This window comes from Gymnoscopelus braueri, assembly GCF_963280865.1.
Source record: "Gymnoscopelus braueri genome assembly, chromosome: 19".
Classification (NCBI taxonomy): domain Eukaryota; kingdom Metazoa; phylum Chordata; class Actinopteri; order Myctophiformes; family Myctophidae; genus Gymnoscopelus; species Gymnoscopelus braueri.
In genome coordinates, this window is record NC_137621.1 from 40,905,240 (window position 1) to 40,930,384 (window position 25,145).

The 25,145-nt window shown below is 45.5% G+C and overlaps 3 protein-coding genes and 3 pseudogenes across 6 annotated transcripts; 3 read left to right on the top strand and 3 right to left on the bottom strand.

Annotated features, from left to right (window-relative positions):
• Window positions 1–825: 825 nt before the first annotated feature.
• LOC308074282 (ubiquitin-like domain-containing CTD phosphatase 1) lies at window positions 826–1,695 on the bottom strand (the record flags this gene model as incomplete). Its single annotated transcript, XM_080413668.1, has 1 exon — window positions 826–1,695. The coding sequence occupies one exon, from the start codon at window positions 1,693–1,695 to the stop codon at window positions 826–828; it is 870 nt and encodes a 289-aa protein (XP_080269794.1).
• Window positions 1,696–2,055: 360 nt separating this feature from the next.
• On the top strand, window positions 2,056–2,550 carry LOC308074857 (succinate dehydrogenase assembly factor 2, mitochondrial-like; annotated as a pseudogene). Its single transcript has one exon. The product of its transcript is annotated as a succinate dehydrogenase assembly factor 2, mitochondrial-like (transcript).
• A 7,143-nt stretch (window positions 2,551–9,693) lies between these two features.
• On the bottom strand, window positions 9,694–10,563 carry LOC308074888 (ubiquitin-like domain-containing CTD phosphatase 1; the record flags this gene model as incomplete). The annotated part of the gene is made up of 1 exon (XM_080414396.1): window positions 9,694–10,563. The coding sequence occupies one exon, from the start codon at window positions 10,561–10,563 to the stop codon at window positions 9,694–9,696; it is 870 nt and encodes a 289-aa protein (XP_080270522.1).
• Window positions 10,564–10,923: 360 nt separating this feature from the next.
• On the top strand, window positions 10,924–11,418 carry LOC308075182 (succinate dehydrogenase assembly factor 2, mitochondrial-like; annotated as a pseudogene). The gene has a single exon. The product of its transcript is annotated as a succinate dehydrogenase assembly factor 2, mitochondrial-like (transcript).
• Window positions 11,419–18,558: 7,140 nt separating this feature from the next.
• LOC308074625 (ubiquitin-like domain-containing CTD phosphatase 1) lies at window positions 18,559–19,428 on the bottom strand (the record flags this gene model as incomplete). The annotated part of the gene is made up of 1 exon (XM_080414130.1): window positions 18,559–19,428. The coding sequence occupies one exon, from the start codon at window positions 19,426–19,428 to the stop codon at window positions 18,559–18,561; it is 870 nt and encodes a 289-aa protein (XP_080270256.1).
• A 360-nt stretch (window positions 19,429–19,788) lies between these two features.
• On the top strand, window positions 19,789–20,283 carry LOC308074973 (succinate dehydrogenase assembly factor 2, mitochondrial-like; annotated as a pseudogene). The gene has a single exon. The product of its transcript is annotated as a succinate dehydrogenase assembly factor 2, mitochondrial-like (transcript).
• Window positions 20,284–25,145: the final 4,862 nt, after the last annotated feature.

A 25,145-nucleotide genomic window follows, 5' to 3' on the forward strand; every position in this document is an offset into this window, starting at 1 on the left:
TCTGGGTTGCTTTTGGTATGGGGGGGAAAGTCCAGGAAATATGCATCAACACTATTTCCAAAAAGCTGGGGAAGAACATGAGTTTGGCTCTACCCGGATTCCACTCATTCACAGGTAGTGATAAAACTTCACAGTTCCAGGGCAAAGGCAAAAAGACAGACTGGGCTGCATGGAAATCATTTCCAGAAGTGACAAACACCTTCATTGCTATGACAGCTGATCCTTTTCAGCTGCTTAGCCAGGAATCAAACACTTTTGCATTGCTGGAAAGATACACCTGTGTTCTGTATGCCAAGACAACTGACATCGAAAATGTCAATGATCTAAGGAAGGACCTGTTTGCTCAAAAATGACTCTCAATGGAAAACATTCCTCCCACACAGGCTGCACTGCTACAAGCCAGCCTGTACCCTCACCCCAGGCAGCAAGGAAAGCCCAGAAACATCTAGTTTAATAAAGTCAATAATTATGAGTAAGAGTACCCCTTGGCGCCTATCAGAAGAAATCTGATAGATAGAAATCCTAGATAGACGCTGCAAAGTTAAGGATGGGGAGGCACTGGTACTGTGCATCCCTTGGTCTTTTTTTTTTTTGAGCAGGTGTTTGGTCCCCCCCCACCTCGAGCTTGGTGCTCTGGTCTGCAGCCCCTAAAGCCTGTGCGTTACGCCGGGCCTAGAAGACAACTCTGTTTTCCAAATTGTTAAACGACAGTTACAGCCTAATAAAAATATTCAAATAATCTTCCCTTAATGATGGTGCTTCTTAGACAAAAATCTCTCCCAGTGTTTGTGTTTGAGACCAGTGAAGTCGTCCAGTTTGGCTATCTTATTGGGCCAGGTTAAACAACTCCCTGTCCTTCTCTCTGTTCGTATGAGCCTTCATAAAGGGACAGATCTTCAGGCCGCTCTGTGGGTTCATGAGGAAGTTGCGTCTGATGTCGTCAAACATGATAGTGTTCTTCCTGCTGTAGAACTCGCCATACTTACCCCAGATCACCCCCAGAGGTTTCACGTCCACAACCCCCTTCTTTGGAGTGTGTACAGTGATCATGGCCGCACTGTCCAGCATGAACGTGATCTTGTAGTTGGGGTTGCCTGTCACTCCCAGCTCCTTCATTTTGACATCAATGTACTTCGTACTTGTGGCAGACCAGATGTCATAGTCCTCGTAGGCCGAGGTCAGAAACTCATGGAGGAACGGCCTCATCAGCTCCTGGCCCGTCTCTGCGCATGACTTGTGATCGAACAGTGTGTAGTCTATATCCAGTACCAGCAGTCTCTTGCCCTCTCTGGGTGGGTTCATCTCATCCACCTTGTAGTCCTTCACTCTGCGTGCGATTTTAGCCAGGTTCTCCTCTCTCTGCTCTACTTCAATGACCTCCTCCTCAATATCAAAGTCATTCACCACCACCGTGTCTGTGTCCTCCGGCGGTGGGGCTAAAACGTCTTCCAGGCTCTCCTCTCTGGTTCCCATCATCATGATCTTGGTGTTGGGCTTCAGCTTCAGGGAGCCCAGCTTCACCTCATCCTCCACTGGCTTCCCGTGGACCTTTAGTCCCAGCAGCTTCTGTCTCTCGGGCAGCACTCCAGTCATGGTTTTAATGGACTGTTTGAGGTCCATGACGGTGTCCTCCTCTGACAGAGAGCTGATGGAATACTCCTGACCACACCACTTAATGATCATCAATACAGACATGGCTGCTGGTAAAAGCCTGTGAATCACAACCACTCCACTCACACACGCACACACCCCTGGTTGCAGTTAGTTATGTGCACGCAAGCAGGGTTGACAACCACACACACCCCCACAAGCAACCAAGAAAAACGGCGGAAAATCTAGTAAAAGATTAATTAAACTAAAAGATCTCTCCTGTAGATGAACATTTCGTCGACGAATAACTAAACTAAACAAAGAACACAGATATCCCCACATGAAATTCCCTTCGGTTGGTTTGGTCCAGTGTCATCAGCAGTGACATCAGCAATGATGTCACCAATCCTATACGAATAAGGGGAGAAATGTGGCGCGGCAACAAATACAAGAGAGGCATTTAAGATGCTGTCGTCTCTCTTAGCCAAAAGGTTTGTGAAAGTGGTATGTCAGGCACCATGGAGGCCAACAATGACTGAGATGATGATGCCAGCTCATGGTTATTGTGGAGAGACACCCAGGGGCAACCAGGTTGACCTGTTTGAGGTCCCTATTCCCCCATGGGAGGAAAAGAAAGGAGAGCTCATTGACATCAAGAGACGACGCTTGCTCTATGAGAGTCGCAAGAGGCATGTTGGAGAATTGCATTCTGCTCAGCCTTTTCGCAGAACGCTACTTGAACACAATGACACTTAGACCCAGCTGCTGCAATATGATAGGTTGATCAATGAGCCTAGCAATGACTGGGACATCTACTACTGGGCCACAGAGGCCCAAACCACTCCTGATGTTTACCAAGGAGAGGTCATGGATCTGCTGAAGGAGTTCACAAAGAACAGGAACCAGGAACAGAGATTGGATGCCCCCAACCTAGAGTACCTGGACAAGGAAAGCCAGTGACAGGTTGTCCCACAGGTTCTCCCACGCTCTCGTTCTTCTACCACAGGCACCGCCGTTTTTTCCCCTTTCAACGGAACCAGAGCAATGCATTATGGGATTGGTAGAGCTTAACAAGTGACCATCGCATGTACCTACATTTCACTGTGCATTGTGGGATATAATGAGTCCACATCGTATGGCGTAATCACTATACTGCACTACATTATAGTCCAGTGGTTCTCAAGGTGGGGTTCAGGAGCCCCCAGCTAAATGACTGGTAATGTTATGGGGCCCTAATGCATAGTAAACTGGGGTCCTTGATATACTGGGGGTCCGGATATAGTGCACAATATAGTAAGTAGGGAGTGATTTCAGACACAGCCTGTGTCTGGGGGTAATCTCACAAAGCAGTGGATGGGTGCAACTCCATATTTCATCTATGACATACATCTATTATGTATGACTCATATCTGGGCATGGTTTCAGCCTGATCTGACCGCTACCGACCTCCATTATTATTATAATTATAATCTCCTAGGGTAGTTAATACCCTCACAAAAACATGTAGTAATCCTGGTCACTATACCGCCTCCCCCATGACAGCCGGGGCGCCTGATGGAGGGGAAGGGAACTGGTTGGAATAACGTGTTCCTTCCACGCGCTACGTCCAACCAGGGAAACTCCCCCCTGTCAGGTGACAAGAAGGTCAGTTGGCTCTCATGCCTGAAGGAAGCATGAGCTCGGCCCTGGCCTCCCTACTGTGGGGTGACAGGTGTAATACTGGTGTAGGGCTGGTGTAGTGCCCAGGATCACTTAGGAAATTGGCACCGGGTGAAAAAAATGGGTTACAAAAATCGCGGGATAAAAATTTAAAAGTAAAAAAAATAATAATTATATACCATTATTATTATTCTAAATTAATAAAGTTAAATATTTCAAAACATTTACACAATACATTATGTGGGAAAAAAATAGGGCATTTTGTGGATCTCTAGCCACATAGAAACAGCATGGCTCCGATATGGATCTGGGACTTAATGTGAAGGAGCACAGTGCCGACTCGAATGGGAAGTTGGTCAGATCAGTGGTTATGCAGAAATATATATCTATAAATCTACAAATCTGTCTGTCCCTTTAATGCCCTTTTTCTTGTTCAAACTGTTCAAACCCCTACAACGACCGCGACCGGGCAAGGGGCTCTACCGCAGTATCAAGAGTTCCACCACCAGGCTCTGGTGCAGTTTTGGTCCGGCTGCTGTCAGGATGCTGAATGAGGAGGCATAAGCCTTGTTCAGCAGCCTGACAGCAGGCGGTGCAAAAACTTTTCTGGCTCTTCCTGAACACACCTGTGGATTATACCAGGGACAATGACTTGGACTTAGCTCCCCCTCGGACACACCTGTGGACTACACCAGGTACAAATGACTTTTTTGTTGCACTCCCTCATGGAGCTACTTGCGGATTATACTAGGGTCAGTCCACCCTAGGTGGACACGCACTGACCTTTTGCACCTTAATCCCATGTATAACGCACTGACTTTTTTGTTTTTTTTATTGTGCTCTTTTTTTTCTCTAAGCACCTTAACGTCCATATGTATATCATGCACAGTATAAGTATAACATGCACAGTATACATACATTGCTGCTATGCTCAGGCACCTTAGTTTCTTATTATCTCAGGTACTTTGTAAATATGTAGATAACTTGTCTGGCCTTCTGTTGCTCTCTTGTTTTGATCTCCTTCCCACTTGCCCCCCACCCCTCTTCTTCTCCCCCCCCCCCCCTCTTCTTTCTATGGAAATTAACGTTGCGATGGGAACGATGTACAAAAACGAATTTCACCCACTTCTTTACCTTGTAAACCTGTGATGTGACAATAAAACTGATTCTGATTCTGATTCTGATTCTTATTAAACCTTCTTCAGATGTGCCAATTTCTGTGTTGTCACTACTGACTCACCTAGCAGTGAGGAGCCCAACTCCTAGTAGGAGTTAGTGCAGTGACAATTATCACCCTAGCCACCTGGCTTCCCTCCCCCGAAGACAGGCCAATTGTGTTTGTGTAGACACTCGTCAAAGCGGAAGGACCACGATGGATTTCGAACCCACACCCTTCGTGGTGGTGGGCAGGCACTTTACCACCGAGCGCCCTTCTTTTATGCCCATTTAAGGAGATAGTACTGACATCAGACTGGTTTCTACTATGATAATGGGTACCGCACTAAATAAGTTCTCTAACAATGGGTGTACTGAAAATGGGTATTGTATAACGGGATATTGCATAACCGGAAAATGTATTTACATCATCATTGACATTATCTGTCAAAAGGATGAAACACAAAAAAGCTTGAGAGCTTATTTCTATTGTGGTCCTTTGAGTGCAAATGTGTGTAAACAGAGTGTCATGTGTTTGGCGGAAACATACAACTAAAATCAATAATGCATTCATGCAATTTGGACGTACTAGACAACTAAAATAGCAAAAAACAACAACATGGGTACTGTATCTGTGTGTGTCCTTTTATGCCCATATATGGAGATCCCTGATGTCATCAATATGATGTTATAGTACCTGCGTCGAAGTACTCGGATGATGGGTACTGCACTTAGTACACCGACAGGTATTACATAACCAGAGGGGCATGCCCTAGTAAAATCAAAGTTAAAAATTTCAAATATAAAACAAAGTGTGGTGCCGATCGGTCCAGCAGTTTGCAAGATCAGCTCTGGAGACAGAGACAGACAGATAGAAACAGACAAATAGATAGATGAACAGAGACCCTGACATATAGTACTTCATGCAGTACACAGCGTGTGTCCCTTTATGCTAATGAAAGACTTGCCCATACTGTATATGCCCTCTCCCAAATTGGTACATCAGTGTTTAGACTGGCCTCTAATCTCACATTCCACTCAATAGGTTGAGCTCCATATTTGGGCAAGTCTGTAGCATCAGTCATCTATGAGTATGACATATCTATCTAGGACTCCTTATTTAGGCAAGGCTTCAGATAATACTATGATATTATTCAAGTATTATTCATATCCCTTGTGACATCTATGTCACAAATGGACAGTAGAACTTAGCCAACCCCAAATCCGGGTCACAAACACACTCTCAACCACATACAGAGATACCAATCACATTGATGCTGAATAGGCGACACAGTGGATTGACACCATTACCAGCTTCACGTTAGCGTCCATATGGACATCAGTGCCCATGTATGAGGGTACCAGCACTATCCCTTATATGGGACGATTGACCAATTTGGCGAAGACATCGGTTTAACAGATGGGTCGGGCTAGCCAATCAGCCACTTACTTTGACTTATTACTTTGCCAGTCCACGAAGCTGATGGTTTGGGTTGGCCAATCAGAGAAGCCGAAGAATTCAATCTCCCAAACACAGATACAGATATTCGTGATTCTTTGGATTCTTTCGGAAACCGTTGGTCCGTCTGGATTACCGTTTGGCTCTGCACACGTGAGACATACAGGCCAAGTTTGGGACTGAACAGTCGGATGATGTACGACCCAGGACAAATTCTGTGTGACAGATACACAGAGATTCCATAAATTACTTAAACCCTCAATACTTTGTAAACTTGACCTTTGGCTCTGTACTTGGTCTTCTCTTTTTTCCCTGTACACCAAACCTCTTAGCCGAAAGTATCCAATCTACAAGCTCACAGCTTGTAGATCGGCTATATTCAGCTAATGTTCCTCCCAGAATAGGGATGTGAGGGTTCAAGTGGTTAATGTAAAAATATAAAAATAAAGTGCCTATCACACAAATTTTTGGGGGTGAACTATCCATTTAAGGCCAATTTATACCTGTCGTGTGACAAAAAAAAGCCGTTCTACAAGCTCACAACGCATAGTGAGCTTGAGTTACTTCAGAGTTACTTTTACTTCATTGGCCTAATAGCAGTGTGCACGGGAAAGTCTGTACATTAGCCCCAGGGCTAATGTACAGAATATACATCAATTTAGACATCTCATCTTCCACAGTTACGCTGTAAATACGAGTACTTGATCTCATACCATATATGGCAATCATTATGTCAACATCTCTGTCCAATTAGAGCACGGCTGTGATGCACCGACCACAGAGTTTGGGGGGTATAAATAAACGTGTCGACGCCACACTGAACTGGACTTGATTCAGTGAAGCCAAGTTCAATCGTAGCACTAGAAACAACCTTTATAACGGTTTTCAGTTGAAGCAGAGGCGCTTGTTCCATGATCTTTAAGAAAGGCTTGTTAACCATGTCGAAGTTTGTCCTCTATGCACTGCTTATGGCCAGCTCGCTGCTTGTGACCTGCAGTGGGTCAGCCCTGATCACAGAGGAAGACAATGTCCTGGTGCTGAGAAAAAGTAACTTTGATGCGGCATTGAAAGTTCACCCCAACATTCTAGTAGAATTCTATGCCCCATGGTGTGGCCACTGCAAAGAACTGGCCCCGGAGTATGCCAAGGCGGCCCGCATGCTGAAGGCAGAGGGTTCAGCTATTCGCCTTGGCAAAGTAGACGCCACAGGAGAGACGGAGCTGGCCCAGGAGTATGAAGTCCTGATATACCCGACCATCGTGTTCTTCAAGGGAGGAGCAAAGGAGTCACACATGGATGGCAGGCAGGCTTATGACATTGTCAAGTGGCTTAAGAATCGCACAGGCCCAGCTGTTTCCACCCTGGCCGATGTCACGCAGGCAGAGTCTATGATCGCAAACGAGGTGGCAGTCATTGGCTTCTTCAAAGATTCTGAATCATCAGAGGACGCTAAAGCCTTCATTAAAGAGGCCGTAGATGATATTCCATTTGGGATGACCTCTGATGATGCAGTGTACTCAAAGTTTGAGGTGTCCAAAGACTCCGTGGTCCTCTTCAAGAAGTTTGATGACGGTCGTAACATCTTTGATGGGGAGCTTACCGAAGCCAAGTCCCATATCTTTATGTTCATGTCCAAGGCTGCTACTGACTTTAGGCACAAAATTGACCAATTCAAGAAGGCAGCAGAAGGCTTCAAGGGCAAGATCTGCACACTCTTCACCGAGGGAAAACTCAAGCCCCACCTCACGAGCAGTTACATCCCCGAAGACTTGGACAAAATCGCTCCTGTGGTCAACATGACCACAGGAGCGAGGAGGACCCGACGCGATGAACGGAGCATAGGCCAGTTCACTAACATGATCAATTTCTGTTGTAGAACGTGCCTAAATGCGGTCTGGTATGTCGACTATGGAAATTTCTGTGGGAATTGGGGCGAAGGAGAGGCAGTTTGTCCTCTAGATGAATGCTGCAGAATACATGATCTCTGCTGGCACCACTACTCTGAAGTCAAGAAGTGCCCGATTAGACCTGATTTCCAAGACTACAAATGGTACTGTGATCACGGTAAGAGGATAGGCTGCGATGATGGGACGAAGTTCTGCGATCAGGAGAATTTCTGCGTGAATGTGAACAATGAATGTGAGCAGTTTTTGTGTCAGTGTGATCGTCGCGCAGTTAAGTGTTTTGGAAGGAATGAATGGCATAAAGAGCATCACAATATTGCATAGAAATATTGTATGGCCCTGAGAACGGAGACCTCCCTCTGCGGCTGCTACCTTAGAGCATATTGGAAACTGGAAGCTGTGGAAACGTCGGATCCTGGTGACTGTGTTGGAAATGGCCCTGCCTTTGCTGTTCTCAGGCATCCTCATTGTTTTGGGTTGGATTGCACTATTTTCCCATCAACTTCAGCTTTGTGATCAACGGTTATGACATCTGTCACGATATGGCTCTGATCCGCCGCAGCCTAGGTCTCTGTGTGTCCTCAACAAAACATCATTTTTTTTCCTTTTTTTTTTAATTCCTCCAAATGGCGCTCTTACCTAGCCTATGGATGGTCCCTTCCCAGCGAGTGAACGAGAGAAGCAGAAATGACTTAATAAAATAAAATAAAACTCAATTTGCCATCTCAGAAATCTGATTTGTTGGGTCTAATAGCTGCCGATACTTACCCACCACTACCATCGTCTGTTGATGCAAAGATTATTGATGGTGCTGCTAATGCCCACGCCCTACCTCTCTTTGAAATGTTAGCTGAGAAGGTTAATGCCACCACGTTCGTACCTAGGGAAGCAAGTATATGTAACTAAAGGTAGGCATGTGCTTTCATCAGGTCCTCTAGCCCCAATGTCAGAGTGTGACCATGAGGAAGCAGACACAAGAGTGTGCATCCATCTGAAAGATGCTCTAGAAAACTGCACAAACAGTCGTAATTCGAACAGTGGATACGGATATCATAGTGATCCTTGTTGGTCTGTTTACCAAAGACTACCCAAATATAGGCATCTGGGTTGCTTTTGGTATGGGGGGAAAAGTCCAGGAAATATGCATCAACACTATTTCCAAAAAGCTGGGGAAGAACATGAGTTTGGCTCTACCCGGATTCCACTCATTCACAGGTAGTGATAAAACTTCACAGTTCCAGGGAAAAGGCAAAAAGACAGACTGGGCTGCATGGAAATCATTTCCAGAAGTGACAAACACCTTCATTGCTATGACAGCTGATCCTTTTCAGCTGCTTAGCCAGGAATCAAACACTTTTGCATTGCTGGAAAGATACACCTGTGTTCTGTATGCCAAGACAACTGACATCGAAAATGTCAATGATCTAAGGAAGGACCTGTTTGCTCAAAAATGACTCTCAATGGAAAACATTCCTCCCACACAGGCTGCACTGCTACAAGCCAGCCTGTACCCTCACCCCAGGCAGCAAGGAAAGCCCAGAAACATCTAGTTTAATAAAGTCAATAATTATGAGTAAGAGTACCCCTTGGCGCCTATCAGAAGAAATCTGATAGATAGAAATCCTAGATAGACGCTGCAAAGTTAAGGATGGGGAGGCACTGGTACTGTGCATCCCTTGGTCTTTTTTTTTTTTGAGCAGGTGTTTGGTCCCCCCCCACCTCGAGCTTGGTGCTCTGGTCTGCAGCCCCTAAAGCCTGTGCGTTACGCCGGGCCTAGAAGACAACTCTGTTTTCCAAATTGTTAAACGACAGTTACAGCCTAATAAAAATATTCAAATAATCTTCCCTTAATGATGGTGCTTCTTAGACAAAAATCTCTCCCAGTGTTTGTGTTTGAGACCAGTGAAGTCGTCCAGTTTGGCTATCTTATTGGGCCAGGTTAAACAACTCCCTGTCCTTCTCTCTGTTCGTATGAGCCTTCATAAAGGGACAGATCTTCAGGCCGCTCTGTGGGTTCATGAGGAAGTTGCGTCTGATGTCGTCAAACATGATAGTGTTCTTCCTGCTGTAGAACTCGCCATACTTACCCCAGATCACCCCCAGAGGTTTCACGTCCACAACCCCCTTCTTTGGAGTGTGTACAGTGATCATGGCCGCACTGTCCAGCATGAACGTGATCTTGTAGTTGGGGTTGCCTGTCACTCCCAGCTCCTTCATTTTGACATCAATGTACTTCGTACTTGTGGCAGACCAGATGTCATAGTCCTCGTAGGCCGAGGTCAGAAACTCATGGAGGAACGGCCTCATCAGCTCCTGGCCCGTCTCTGCGCATGACTTGTGATCGAACAGTGTGTAGTCTATATCCAGTACCAGCAGTCTCTTGCCCTCTCTGGGTGGGTTCATCTCATCCACCTTGTAGTCCTTCACTCTGCGTGCGATTTTAGCCAGGTTCTCCTCTCTCTGCTCTACTTCAATGACCTCCTCCTCAATATCAAAGTCATTCACCACCACCGTGTCTGTGTCCTCCGGCGGTGGGGCTAAAACGTCTTCCAGGCTCTCCTCTCTGGTTCCCATCATCATGATCTTGGTGTTGGGCTTCAGCTTCAGGGAGCCCAGCTTCACCTCATCCTCCACTGGCTTCCCGTGGACCTTTAGTCCCAGCAGCTTCTGTCTCTCGGGCAGCACTCCAGTCATGGTTTTAATGGACTGTTTGAGGTCCATGACGGTGTCCTCCTCTGACAGAGAGCTGATGGAATACTCCTGACCACACCACTTAATGATCATCAATACAGACATGGCTGCTGGTAAAAGCCTGTGAATCACAACCACTCCACTCACACACGCACACACCCCTGGTTGCAGTTAGTTATGTGCACGCAAGCAGGGTTGACAACCACACACACCCCCACAAGCAACCAAGAAAAACGGCAGAAAATCTAGTAAAAGATTAATTAAACTAAAAGATCTCTCCTGTAGATGAACATTTCGTCGACGAATAACTAAACTAAACAAAGAACACAGATATCCCCACATGAAATTCCCTTCGGTTGGTTTGGTCCAGTGTCATCAGCAGTGACATCAGCAATGATGTCACCAATCCTATACGAATAAGGGGAGAAATGTGGCGCGGAAACAAATACAAGAGAGGCATTTAAGATGCTGTCGTCTCTCTTAGCCAAAAGGTTTGTGAAAGTGGTATGTCAGGCACCATGGAGGCCAACAATGACTGAGATGATGATGCCAGCTCATGGTTATTGTGGAGAGACACCCAGGGGCAACCAGGTTGACCTGTTTGAGGTCCCTATTCCCCCATGGGAGGAAAAGAAAGGAGAGCTCATTGACATCAAGAGACGACGCTTGCTCTATGAGAGTCGCAAGAGGCATGTTGGAGAATTGCATTCTGCTCAGCCTTTTCGCAGAACGCTACTTGAACACAATGACACTTAGACCCAGCTGCTGCAATATGATAGGTTGATCAATGAGCCTAGCAATGACTGGGACATCTACTACTGGGCCACAGAGGCCCAAACCACTCCTGATGTTTACCAAGGAGAGGTCATGGATCTGCTGAAGGAGTTCACAAAGAACAGGAACCAGGAACAGAGATTGGATGCCCCCAACCTAGAGTACCTGGACAAGGAAAGCCAGTGACAGGTTGTCCCACAGGTTCTCCCACGCTCTCGTTCTTCTACCACAGGCACCGCCGTTTTTTCCCCTTTCAACGGAACCAGAGCAATGCATTATGGGATTGGTAGAGCTTAACAAGTGACCATCGCATGTACCTACATTTCACTGTGCATTGTGGGATATAATGAGTCCACATCGTATGGCGTAATCACTATACTGCACTACATTATAGTCCAGTGGTTCTCAAGGTGGGGTTCAGGAGCCCCCAGCTAAATGACTGGTAATGTTATGGGGCCCTAATGCATAGTAAACTGGGGTCCTTGATATACTGGGGGTCCGGATATAGTGCACAATATAGTAAGTAGGGAGTGATTTCAGACACAGCCTGTGTCTGGGGGTAATCTCACAAAGCAGTGGATGGGTGCAACTCCATATTTCATCTATGACATACATCTATTATGTATGACTCATATCTGGGCATGGTTTCAGCCTGATCTGACCGCTACCGACCTCCATTATTATTATAATTATAATCTCCTAGGGTAGTTAATACCCTCACAAAAACATGTAGTAATCCTGGTCACTATACCGCCTCCCCCATGACAGCCGGGGCGCCTGATGGAGGGGAAGGGAACTGGTTGGAATAACGTGTTCCTTCCACGCGCTACGTCCAACCAGGGAAACTCCCCCCTGTCAGGTGACAAGAAGGTCAGTTGGCTCTCATGCCTGAAGGAAGCATGAGCTCGGCCCTGGCCTCCCTACTGTGGGGTGACAGGTGTAATACTGGTGTAGGGCTGGTGTAGTGCCCAGGATCACTTAGGAAATTGGCACCGGGTGAAAAAAATGGGTTACAAAAATCGCGGGATAAAAATTTAAAAGTAAAAAAAATAATAATTATATACCATTATTATTATTCTAAATGAATAAAGTTAAATATTTCAAAACATTTACACAATACATTATGTGGGAAAAAAATAGGGCATTTTGTGGATCTCTAGCCACATAGAAACAGCATGGCTCCGATATGGATCTGGGACTTAATGTGAAGGAGCACAGTGCCGACTCGAATGGGAAGTTGGTCAGATCAGTGGTTATGCAGAAATATATATCTATAAATCTACAAATCTGTCTGTCCCTTTAATGCCCTTTTTCTTGTTCAAACTGTTCAAACCCCTACAACGACCGCGACCGGGCAAGGGGCTCTACCGCAGTATCAAGAGTTCCACCACCAGGCTCTGGTGCAGTTTTGGTCCGGCTGCTGTCAGGATGCTGAATGAGGAGGCATAAGCCTTGTTCAGCAGCCTGACAGCAGGCGGTGCAAAAACTTTTCTGGCTCTTCCTGAACACACCTGTGGATTATACCAGGGACAATGACTTGGACTTAGCTCCCCCTCGGACACACCTGTGGACTACACCAGGTACAAATGACTTTTTTGTTGCACTCCCTCATGGAGCTACTTGCGGATTATACTAGGGTCAGTCCACCCTAGGTGGACACGCACTGACCTTTTGCACCTTAATCCCATGTATAACGCACTGACTTTTTTGTTTTTTTTATTGTGCTCTTTTTTTTCTCTAAGCACCTTAACGTCCATATGTATATCATGCACAGTATAAGTATAACATGCACAGTATACATACATTGCTGCTATGCTCAGGCACCTTAGTTTCTTATTATCTCAGGTACTTTGTAAATATGTAGATAACTTGTCTGGCCTTCTGTTGCTCTCTTGTTTTGATCTCCTTCCCACTTGCCCCCCACCCCTCTTCTTCTCCCCCCCCCCCTCTTCTTTCTATGGAAATTAACGTTGCGATGGGAACGATGTACAAAAACGAATTTCACCCACTTCTTTACCTTGTAAACCTGTGATGTGACAATAAAACTGATTCTGATTCTGATTCTGATTCTTATTAAACCTTCTTCAGATGTGCCAATTTCTGTGTTGTCACTACTGACTCACCTAGCAGTGAGGAGCCCAACTCCTAGTAGGAGTTAGTGCAGTGACAATTATCACCCTAGCCACCTGGCTTCCCTCCCCCGAAGACAGGCCAATTGTGTTTGTGTAGACACTCGTCAAAGCGGAAGGACCACGATGGATTTCGAACCCACACCCTTCGTGGTGGTGGGCAGGCACTTTACCACCGAGCGCCCTTCTTTTATGCCCATTTAAGGAGATAGTACTGACATCAGACTGGTTTCTACTATGATAATGGGTACCGCACTAAATAAGTTCTCTAACAATGGGTGTACTGAAAATGGGTATTGTATAACGGGATATTGCATAACCGGAAAATGTATTTACATCATCATTGACATTATCTGTCAAAAGGATGAAACACAAAAAAGCTTGAGAGCTTATTTCTATTGTGGTCCTTTGAGTGCAAATGTGTGTAAACAGAGTGTCATGTGTTTGGCGGAAACATACAACTAAAATCAATAATGCATTCATGCAATTTGGACGTACTAGACAACTAAAATAGCAAAAAACAACAACATGGGTACTGTATCTGTGTGTGTCCTTTTATGCCCATATATGGAGATCCCTGATGTCATCAATATGATGTTATAGTACCTGCGTCGAAGTACTCGGATGATGGGTACTGCACTTAGTACACCGACAGGTATTACATAACCAGAGGGGCATGCCCTAGTAAAATCAAAGTTAAAAATTTCAAATATAAAACAAAGTGTGGTGCCGATCGGTCCAGCAGTTTGCAAGATCAGCTCTGGAGACAGAGACAGACAGATAGAAACAGACAAATAGATAGATGAACAGAGACCCTGACATATAGTACTTCATGCAGTACACAGCGTGTGTCCCTTTATGCTAATGAAAGACTTGCCCATACTGTATATGCCCTCTCCCAAATTGGTACATCAGTGTTTAGACTGGCCTCTAATCTCACATTCCACTCAATAGGTTGAGCTCCATATTTGGGCAAGTCTGTAGCATCAGTCATCTATGAGTATGACATATCTATCTAGGACTCCTTATTTAGGCAAGGCTTCAGATAATACTATGATATTATTCAAGTATTATTCATATCCCTTGTGACATCTATGTCACAAATGGACAGTAGAACTTAGCCAACCCCAAATCCGGGTCACAAACACACTCTCAACCACATACAGAGATACCAATCACATTGATGCTGAATAGGCGACACAGTGGATTGACACCATTACCAGCTTCACGTTAGCGTCCATATGGACATCAGTGCCCATGTATGAGGGTACCAGCACTATCCCTTATATGGGACGATTGACCAATTTGGCGAAGACATCGGTTTAACAGATGGGTCGGGCTAGCCAATCAGCCACTTACTTTGACTTATTACTTTGCCAGTCCACGAAGCTGATGGTTTGGGTTGGCCAATCAGAGAAGCCGAAGAATTCAATCTCCCAAACACAGATACAGATATTCGTGATTCTTTGGATTCTTTCGGAAACCGTTGGTCCGTCTGGATTACCGTTTGGCTCTGCACACGTGAGACATACAGGCCAAGTTTGGGACTGAACAGTCGGATGATGTACGACCCAGGACAAATTCTGTGTGACAGATACACAGAGATTCCATAAATTACTTAAACCCTCAATACTTTGTAAACTTGACCTTTGGCTCTGTACTTGGTCTTCTCTTTTTTCCCTGTACACCAAACCTCTTAGCCGAAAGTATCCAATCTACAAGCTCACAGCTTGTAGATCGGCTATATTCAGCTAATGTTCCTCCCAGAATAGGGATGTGAGGGTTCAAGTGGTTAATGTAAAAATATAAAAATAAAGTGCCTATCACACAAATTTTTGGGGGTGAACTATCCATTTAAGGCCAATTTATACCTGTCGTGTGACAAAAAAAAGCCGTTCTACAAGCTCACAACGCATAGTGAGCTTGAGTTACTTCAGAGTTACTTTTACTTCATTGGCCTAATAGCAGTGTGCACGGGAAAGTCTGTACATTAGCCCCAGGGCTAATGTACAGAATATACATCAATTTAGACATCTCATCTTCCACAGTTACGCTGTAAATACGAGTACTTGATCTCATACCATATATGGCAATCATTATGTCAACATCTCTGTCCAATTAGAGCACGGCTGTGATGCACCGACCACAGAGTTTGGGGGGTATAAATAAACGTGTCGACGCCACACTGAACTGGACTTGATTCAGTGAAGCCAAGTTCAATCGTAGCACTAGAAACAACCTTTATAACGGTTTTCAGTTGAAGCAGAGGCGCTTGTTCCATGATCTTTAAGAAAGGCTTGTTAACCATGTCGAAGTTTGTCCTCTATGCACTGCTTATGGCCAGCTCGCTGCTTGTGACCTGCAGTGGGTCAGCCCTGATCACAGAGGAAGACAATGTCCTGGTGCTGAGAAAAAGTAACTTTGATGCGGCATTGAAAGTTCACCCCAACATTCTAGTAGAATTCTATGCCCCATGGTGTGGCCACTGCAAAGAACTGGCCCCGGAGTATGCCAAGGCGGCCCGCATGCTGAAGGCAGAGGGTTCAGCTATTCGCCTTGGCAAAGTAGACGCCACAGGAGAGACGGAGCTGGCCCAGGAGTATGAAGTCCTGATATACCCGACCATCGTGTTCTTCAAGGGAGGAGCAAAGGAGTCACACATGGATGGCAGGCAGGCTTATGACATTGTCAAGTGGCTTAAGAATCGCACAGGCCCAGCTGTTTCCACCCTGGCCGATGTCACGCAGGCAGAGTCTATGATCGCAAACGAGGTGGCAGTCATTGGCTTCTTCAAAGATTCTGAATCATCAGAGGACGCTAAAGCCTTCATTAAAGAGGCCGTAGATGATATTCCATTTGGGATGACCTCTGATGATGCAGTGTACTCAAAGTTTGAGGTGTCCAAAGACTCCGTGGTCCTCTTCAAGAAGTTTGATGACGGTCGTAACATCTTTGATGGGGAGCTTACCGAAGCCAAGTCCCATATCTTTATGTTCATGTCCAAGGCTGCTACTGACTTTAGGCACAAAATTGACCAATTCAAGAAGGCAGCAGAAGGCTTCAAGGGCAAGATCTGCACACTCTTCACCGAGGGAAAACTCAAGCCCCACCTCACGAGCAGTTACATCCCCGAAGACTTGGACAAAATCGCTCCTGTGGTCAACATGACCACAGGAGCGAGGAGGACCCGACGCGATGAACGGAGCATAGGCCAGTTCACTAACATGATCAATTTCTGTTGTAGAACGTGCCTAAATGCGGTCTGGTATGTCGACTATGGAAATTTCTGTGGGAATTGGGGCGAAGGAGAGGCAGTTTGTCCTCTAGATGAATGCTGCAGAATACATGATCTCTGCTGGCACCACTACTCTGAAGTCAAGAAGTGCCCGATTAGACCTGATTTCCAAGACTACAAATGGTACTGTGATCACGGTAAGAGGATAGGCTGCGATGATGGGACGAAGTTCTGCGATCAGGAGAATTTCTGCGTGAATGTGAACAATGAATGTGAGCAGTTTTTGTGTCAGTGTGATCGTCGCGCAGTTAAGTGTTTTGGAAGGAATGAATGGCATAAAGAGCATCACAATATTGCATAGAAATATTGTATGGCCCTGAGAACGGAGACCTCCCTCTGCGGCTGCTACCTTAGAGCATATTGGAAACTGGAAGCTGTGGAAACGTCGGATCCTGGTGACTGTGTTGGAAATGGCCCTGCCTTTGCTGTTCTCAGGCATCCTCATTGTTTTGGGTTGGATTGCACTATTTTCCCATCAACTTCAGCTTTGTGATCAACGGTTATGACATCTGTCACGATATGGCTCTGATCCGCCGCAGCCTAGGTCTCTGTGTGTCCTCAACAAAACATCATTTTTTTTCCTTTTTTTTTTAATTCCTCCAAATGGCGCTCTTACCTAGCCTATGGATGGTCCCTTCCCAGCGAGTGAACGAGAGAAGCAGAAATGACTTAATAAAATAAAATAAAACTCAATTTGCCATCTCAGAAATCTGATTTGTTGGGTCTAATAGCTGCCGATACTTACCCACCACTACCATCGTCTGTTGATGCAAAGATTATTGATGGTGCTGCTAATGCCCACGCCCTACCTCTCTTTGAAATGTTAGCTGAGAAGGTTAATGCCACCACGTTCGTACCTAGGGAAGCAAGTATATGTAACTAAAGGTAGGCATGTGCTTTCATCAGGTCCTCTAGCCCCAATGTCAGAGTGTGACCATGAGGAAGCAGACACAAGAGTGTGCATCCATCTGAAAGATGCTCTAGAAAACTGCACAAACAGTCGTAATTCGAACAGTGGATACGGATATCATAGTGATCCTTGTTGGTCTGTTTACCAAAGACTACCCAAATATAGGCATCTGGGTTGCTTTTGGTATGGGGGGAAAAGTCCAGGAAATATGCATCAACACTATTTCCAAAAAGCTGGGGAAGAACATGAGTTTGGCTCTACCCGGATTCCACTCATTCACAGGTAGTGATAAAACTTCACAGTTCCAGGGAAAAGGCAAAAAGACAGACTGGGCTGCATGGAAATCATTTCCAGAAGTGACAAACACCTTCATTGCTATGACAGCTGATCCTTTTCAGCTGCTTAGCCAGGAATCAAACACTTTTGCATTGCTGGAAAGATACACCTGTGTTCTGTATGCCAAGACAACTGACATCGAAAATGTCAATGATCTAAGGAAGGACCTGTTTGCTCAAAAATGACTCTCAATGGAAAACATTCCTCCCACACAGGCTGCACTGCTACAAGCCAGCCTGTACCCTCACCCCAGGCAGCAAGGAAAGCCCAGAAACATCTAGTTTAATAAAGTCAATAATTATGAGTAAGAGTACCCCTTGGCGCCTATCAGAAGAAATCTGATAGATAGAAATCCTAGATAGACGCTGCAAAGTTAAGGATGGGGAGGCACTGGTACTGTGCATCCCTTGGTCTTTTTTTTTTTTGAGCAGGTGTTTGGTCCCCCCCACCTCGAGCTTGGTGCTCTGGTCTGCAGCCCCTAAAGCCTGTGCGTTACGCCGGGCCTAGAAGACAACTCTGTTTTCCAAATTGTTAAACGACAGTTACAGCCTAATAAAAATATTCAAATAATCTTCCCTTAATGATGGTGCTTCTTAGACAAAAATCTCTCCCAGTGTTTGTGTTTGAGACCAGTGAAGTCGTCCAGTTTGGCTATCTTATTGGGCCAGGTTAAACAACTCCCTGTCCTTCTCTCTGTTCGTATGAGCCTTCATAAAGGGACAGATCTTCAGGCCGCTCTGTGGGTTCATGAGGAAGTTGCGTCTGATGTCGTCAAACATGATAGTGTTCTTCCTGCTGTAGAACTCGCCATACTTACCCCAGATCACCCCCAGAGGTTTCACGTCCACAACCCCCTTCTTTGGAGTGTGTACAGTGATCATGGCCGCACTGTCCAGCATGAACGTGATCTTGTAGTTGGGGTTGCCTGTCACTCCCAGCTCCTTCATTTTGACATCAATGTACTTCGTACTTGTGGCAGACCAGATGTCATAGTCCTCGTAGGCCGAGGTCAGAAACTCATGGAGGAACGGCCTCATCAGCTCCTGGCCCGTCTCTGCGCATGACTTGTGATCGAACAGTGTGTAGTCTATATCCAGTACCAGCAGTCTCTTGCCCTCTCTGGGTGGGTTCATCTCATCCACCTTGTAGTCCTTCACTCTGCGTGCGATTTTAGCCAGGTTCTCCTCTCTCTGCTCTACTTCAATGACCTCCTCCTCAATATCAAAGTCATTCACCACCACCGTGTCTGTGTCCTCCGGCGGTGGGGCTAAAACGTCTTCCAGGCTCTCCTCTCTGGTTCCCATCATCATGATCTTGGTGTTGGGCTTCAGCTTCAGGGAGCCCAGCTTCACCTCATCCTCCACTGGCTTCCCGTGGACCTTTAGTCCCAGCAGCTTCTGTCTCTCGGGCAGCACTCCAGTCATGGTTTTAATGGACTGTTTGAGGTCCATGACGGTGTCCTCCTCTGACAGAGAGCTGATGGAATACTCCTGACCACACCACTTAATGATCATCAATACAGACATGGCTGCTGGTAAAAGCCTGTGAATCACAACCACTCCACTCACACACGCACACACCCCTGGTTGCAGTTAGTTATGTGCACGCAAGCAGGGTTGACAACCACACACACCCCCACAAGCAACCAAGAAAAACGGCGGAAAATCTAGTAAAAGATTAATTAAACTAAAAGATCTCTCCTGTAGATGAACATTTCGTCGACGAATAACTAAACTAAACAAAGAACACAGATATCCCCACATGAAATTCCCTTCGGTTGGTTTGGTCCAGTGTCATCAGCAGTGACATCAGCAATGATGTCACCAATCCTATACGAATAAGGGGAGAAATGTGGCGCGGAAACAAATACAAGAGAGGCATTTAAGATGCTGTCGTCTCTCTTAGCCAAAAGGTTTGTGAAAGTGGTATGTCAGGCACCATGGAGGCCAACAATGACTGAGATGATGATGCCAGCTCATGGTTATTGTGGAGAGACACCCAGGGGCAACCAGGTTGACCTGTTTGAGGTCCCTATTCCCCCATGGGAGGAAAAGAAAGGAGAGCTCATTGACATCAAGAGACGACGCTTGCTCTATGAGAGTCGCAAGAGGCATGTTGGAGAATTGCATTCTGCTCAGCCTTTTCGCAGAACGCTACTTGAACACAATGACACTTAGACCCAGCTGCTGCAATATGATAGGTTGATCAATGAGCCTAGCAATGACTGGGACATCTACTACTGGGCCACAGAGGCCCAAACCACTCCTGATGTTTACCAAGGAGAGGTCATGGATCTGCTGAAGGAGTTCACAAAGAACAGGAACCAGGAACAGAGATTGGATGCCCCCAACCTAGAGTACCTGGACAAGGAAAGCCAGTGACAGGTTGTCCCACAGGTTCTCCCACGCTCTCGTTCTTCTACCACAGGCACCGCCGTTTTTTCCCCTTTCAACGGAACCAGAGCAATGCATTATGGGATTGGTAGAGCTTAACAAGTGACCATCGCATGTACCTACATTTCACTGTGCATTGTGGGATATAATGAGTCCACATCGTATGGCGTAATCACTATACTGCACTACATTATAGTCCAGTGGTTCTCAAGGTGGGGTTCAGGAGCCCCCAGCTAAATGACTGGTAATGTTATGGGGCCCTAATGCATAGTAAACTGGGGTCCTTGATATACTGGGGGTCCGGATATAGTGCACAATATAGTAAGTAGGGAGTGATTTCAGACACAGCCTGTGTCTGGGGGTAATCTCACAAAGCAGTGGATGGGTGCAACTCCATATTTCATCTATGACATACATCTATTATGTATGACTCATATCTGGGCATGGTTTCAGCCTGATCTGACCGCTACCGACCTCCATTATTATTATAATTATAATCTCCTAGGGTAGTTAATACCCTCACAAAAACATGTAGTAATCCTGGTCACTATACCGCCTCCCCCATGACAGCCGGGGCGCCTGATGGAGGGGAAGGGAACTGGTTGGAATAACGTGTTCCTTCCACGCGCTACGTCCAACCAGGGAAACTCCCCCCTGTCAGGTGACAAGAAGGTCAGTTGGCTCTCATGCCTGAAGGAAGCATGAGCTCGGCCCTGGCCTCCCTACTGTGGGGTGACAGGTGTAATACTGGTGTAGGGCTGGTGTAGTGCCCAGGATCACTTAGGAAATTGGCACCGGGTGAAAAAAATGGGTTACAAAAATCGCGGGATAAAAATTTAAAAGTAAAAAAAATAATAATTATATACCATTATTATTATTCTAAATGAATAAAGTTAAATATTTCAAAACATTTACACAATACATTATGTGGGAAAAAAATAGGGCATTTTGTGGATCTCTAGCCACATAGAAACAGCATGGCTCCGATATGGATCTGGGACTTAATGTGAAGGAGCACAGTGCCGACTCGAATGGGAAGTTGGTCAGATCAGTGGTTATGCAGAAATATATATCTATAAATCTACAAATCTGTCTGTCCCTTTAATGCCCTTTTTCTTGTTCAAACTGTTCAAACCCCTACAACGACCGCGACCGGGCAAGGGGCTCTACCGCAGTATCAAGAGTTCCACCACCAGGCTCTGGTGCAGTTTTGGTCCGGCTGCTGTCAGGATGCTGAATGAGGAGGCATAAGCCTTGTTCAGCAGCCTGACAGCAGGCGGTGCAAAAACTTTTCTGGCTCTTCCTGAACACACCTGTGGATTATACCAGGGACAATGACTTGGACTTAGCTCCCCCTCGGACACACCTGTGGACTACACCAGGTACAAATGACTTTTTTGTTGCACTCCCTCATGGAGCTACTTGCGGATTATACTAGGGTCAGTCCACCCTAGGTGGACACGCACTGACCTTTTGCACCTTAATCCCATGTATAACGCACTGACTTTTTTGTTTTTTTTATTGTGCTCTTTTTTTTCTCTAAGCACCTTAACGTCCATATGTATATCATGCACAGTATAAGTATAACATGCACAGTATACATACATTGCTGCTATGCTCAGGCACCTTAGTTTCTTATTATCTCAGGTACTTTGTAAATATGTAGATAACTTGTCTGGCCTTCTGTTGCTCTCTTGTTTTGATCTCCTTCCCACTTGCCCCCCACCCCTCTTCTTCTCCCCCCCCCCCCTCTTCTTTCTATGGAAATTAACGTTGCGATGGGAACGATGTACAAAAACGAATTTCACCCACTTCTTTACCTTGTAAACCTGTGATGTGACAATAAAACTGATTCTGATTCTGATTCTGATTCTTATTAAACCTTCTTCAGATGTGCCAATTTCTGTGTTGTCACTACTGACTCACCTAGCAGTGAGGAGCCCAACTCCTAGTAGGAGTTAGTGCAGTGACAATTATCACCCTAGCCACCTGGCTTCCCTCCCCCGAAGACAGGCCAATTGTGTTTGTGTAGACACTCGTCAAAGCGGAAGGACCACGATGGATTTCGAACCCACACCCTTCGTGGTGGTGGGCAGGCACTTTACCACCGAGCGCCCTTCTTTTATGCCCATTTAAGGAGATAGTACTGACATCAGACTGGTTTCTACTATGATAATGGGTACCGCACTAAATAAGTTCTCTAACAATGGGTGTACTGAAAATGGGTATTGTATAACGGGATATTGCATAACCGGAAAATGTATTTACATCATCATTGACATTATCTGTCAAAAGGATGAAACACAAAAAAGCTTGAGAGCTTATTTCTATTGTGGTCCTTTGAGTGCAAATGTGTGTAAACAGAGTGTCATGTGTTTGGCGGAAACATACAACTAAAATCAATAATGCATTCATGCAATTTGGACGTACTAGACAACTAAAATAGCAAAAAACAACAACATGGGTACTGTATCTGTGTGTGTCCTTTTATGCCCATATATGGAGATCCCTGATGTCATCAATATGATGTTATAGTACCTGCGTCGAAGTACTCGGATGATGGGTACTGCACTTAGTACACCGACAGGTATTACATAACCAGAGGGGCATGCCCTAGTAAAATCAAAGTTAAAAATTTCAAATATAAAACAAAGTGTGGTGCCGATCGGTCCAGCAGTTTGCAAGATCAGCTCTGGAGACAGAGACAGACAGATAGAAACAGACAAATAGATAGATGAACAGAGACCCTGACATATAGTACTTCATGCAGTACACAGCGTGTGTCCCTTTATGCTAATGAAAGACTTGCCCATACTGTATATGCCCTCTCCCAAATTGGTACATCAGTGTTTAGACTGGCCTCTAATCTCACATTCCACTCAATAGGTTGAGCTCCATATTTGGGCAAGTCTGTAGCATCAGTCATCTATGAGTATGACATATCTATCTAGGACTCCTTATTTAGGCAAGGCTTCAGATAATACTATGATATTATTCAAGTATTATTCATATCCCTTGTGACATCTATGTCACAAATGGACAGTAGAACTTAGCCAACCCCAAATCCGGGTCACAAACACACTCTCAACCACATACAGAGATACCAATCACATTGATGCTGAATAGGCGACACAGTGGATTGACACCATTACCAGCTTCACGTTAGCGTCCATATGGACATCAGTGCCCATGTATGAGGGTACCAGCACTATCCCTTATATGGGACGATTGACCAATTTGGCGAAGACATCGGTTTAACAGATGGGTCGGGCTAGCCAATCAGCCACTTACTTTGACTTATTACTTTGCCAGTCCACGAAGCTGATGGTTTGGGTTGGCCAATCAGAGAAGCCGAAGAATTCAATCTCCCAAACACAGATACAGATATTCGTGATTCTTTGGATTCTTTCGGAAACCGTTGGTCCGTCTGGATTACCGTTTGGCTCTGCACACGTGAGACATACAGGCCAAGTTTGGGACTGAACAGTCGGATGATGTACGACCCAGGACAAATTCTGTGTGACAGATACACAGAGATTCCATAAATTACTTAAACCCTCAATACTTTGTAAACTTGACCTTTGGCTCTGTACTTGGTCTTCTCTTTTTTCCCTGTACACCAAACCTCTTAGCCGAAAGTATCCAATCTACAAGCTCACAGCTTGTAGATCGGCTATATTCAGCTAATGTTCCTCCCAGAATAGGGATGTGAGGGTTCAAGTGGTTAATGTAAAAATATAAAAATAAAGTGCCTATCACACAAATTTTTGGGGGTGAACTATCCATTTAAGGCCAATTTATACCTGTCGTGTGACAAAAAAAAGCCGTTCTACAAGCTCACAACGCATAGTGAGCTTGAGTTACTTCAGAGTTACTTTTACTTCATTGGCCTAATAGCAGTGTGCACGGGAAAGTCTGTACATTAGCCCCAGGGCTAATGTACAGAATATACATCAATTTAGACATCTCATCTTCCACAGTTACGCTGTAAATACGAGTACTTGATCTCATACCATATATGGCAATCATTATGTCAACATCTCTGTCCAATTAGAGCACGGCTGTGATGCACCGACCACAGAGTTTGGGGGGTATAAATAAACGTGTCGACGCCACACTGAACTGGACTTGATTCAGTGAAGCCAAGTTCAATCGTAGCACTAGAAACAACCTTTATAACGGTTTTCAGTTGAAGCAGAGGCGCTTGTTCCATGATCTTTAAGAAAGGCTTGTTAACCATGTCGAAGTTTGTCCTCTATGCACTGCTTATGGCCAGCTCGCTGCTTGTGACCTGCAGTGGGTCAGCCCTGATCACAGAGGAAGACAATGTCCTGGTGCTGAGAAAAAGTAACTTTGATGCGGCATTGAAAGTTCACCCCAACATTCTAGTAGAATTCTATGCCCCATGGTGTGGCCACTGCAAAGAACTGGCCCCTGAGTATGCCAAGGCGGCCCGCATGCTGAAGGCAGAGGGTTCAGCTATTCGCCTTGGCAAAGTAGACGCCACAGGAGAGACGGAGCTGGCCCAGGAGTATGAAGTCCTGATATACCCGACCATCGTGTTCTTCAAGGGAGGAGCAAAGGAGTCACACATGGATGGCAGGCAGGCTTATGACATTGTCAAGTGGCTTAAGAATCGCACAGGCCCAGCTGTTTCCACCCTGGCCGATGTCACGCAGGCAGAGTCTATGATCGCAAACGAGGTGGCAGTCATTGGCTTCTTCAAAGATTCTGAATCATCAGAGGACGCTAAAGCCTTCATTAAAGAGGCCGTAGATGATATTCCATTTGGGATGACCTCTGATGATGCAGTGTACTCAAAGTTTGAGGTGTCCAAAGACTCCGTGGTC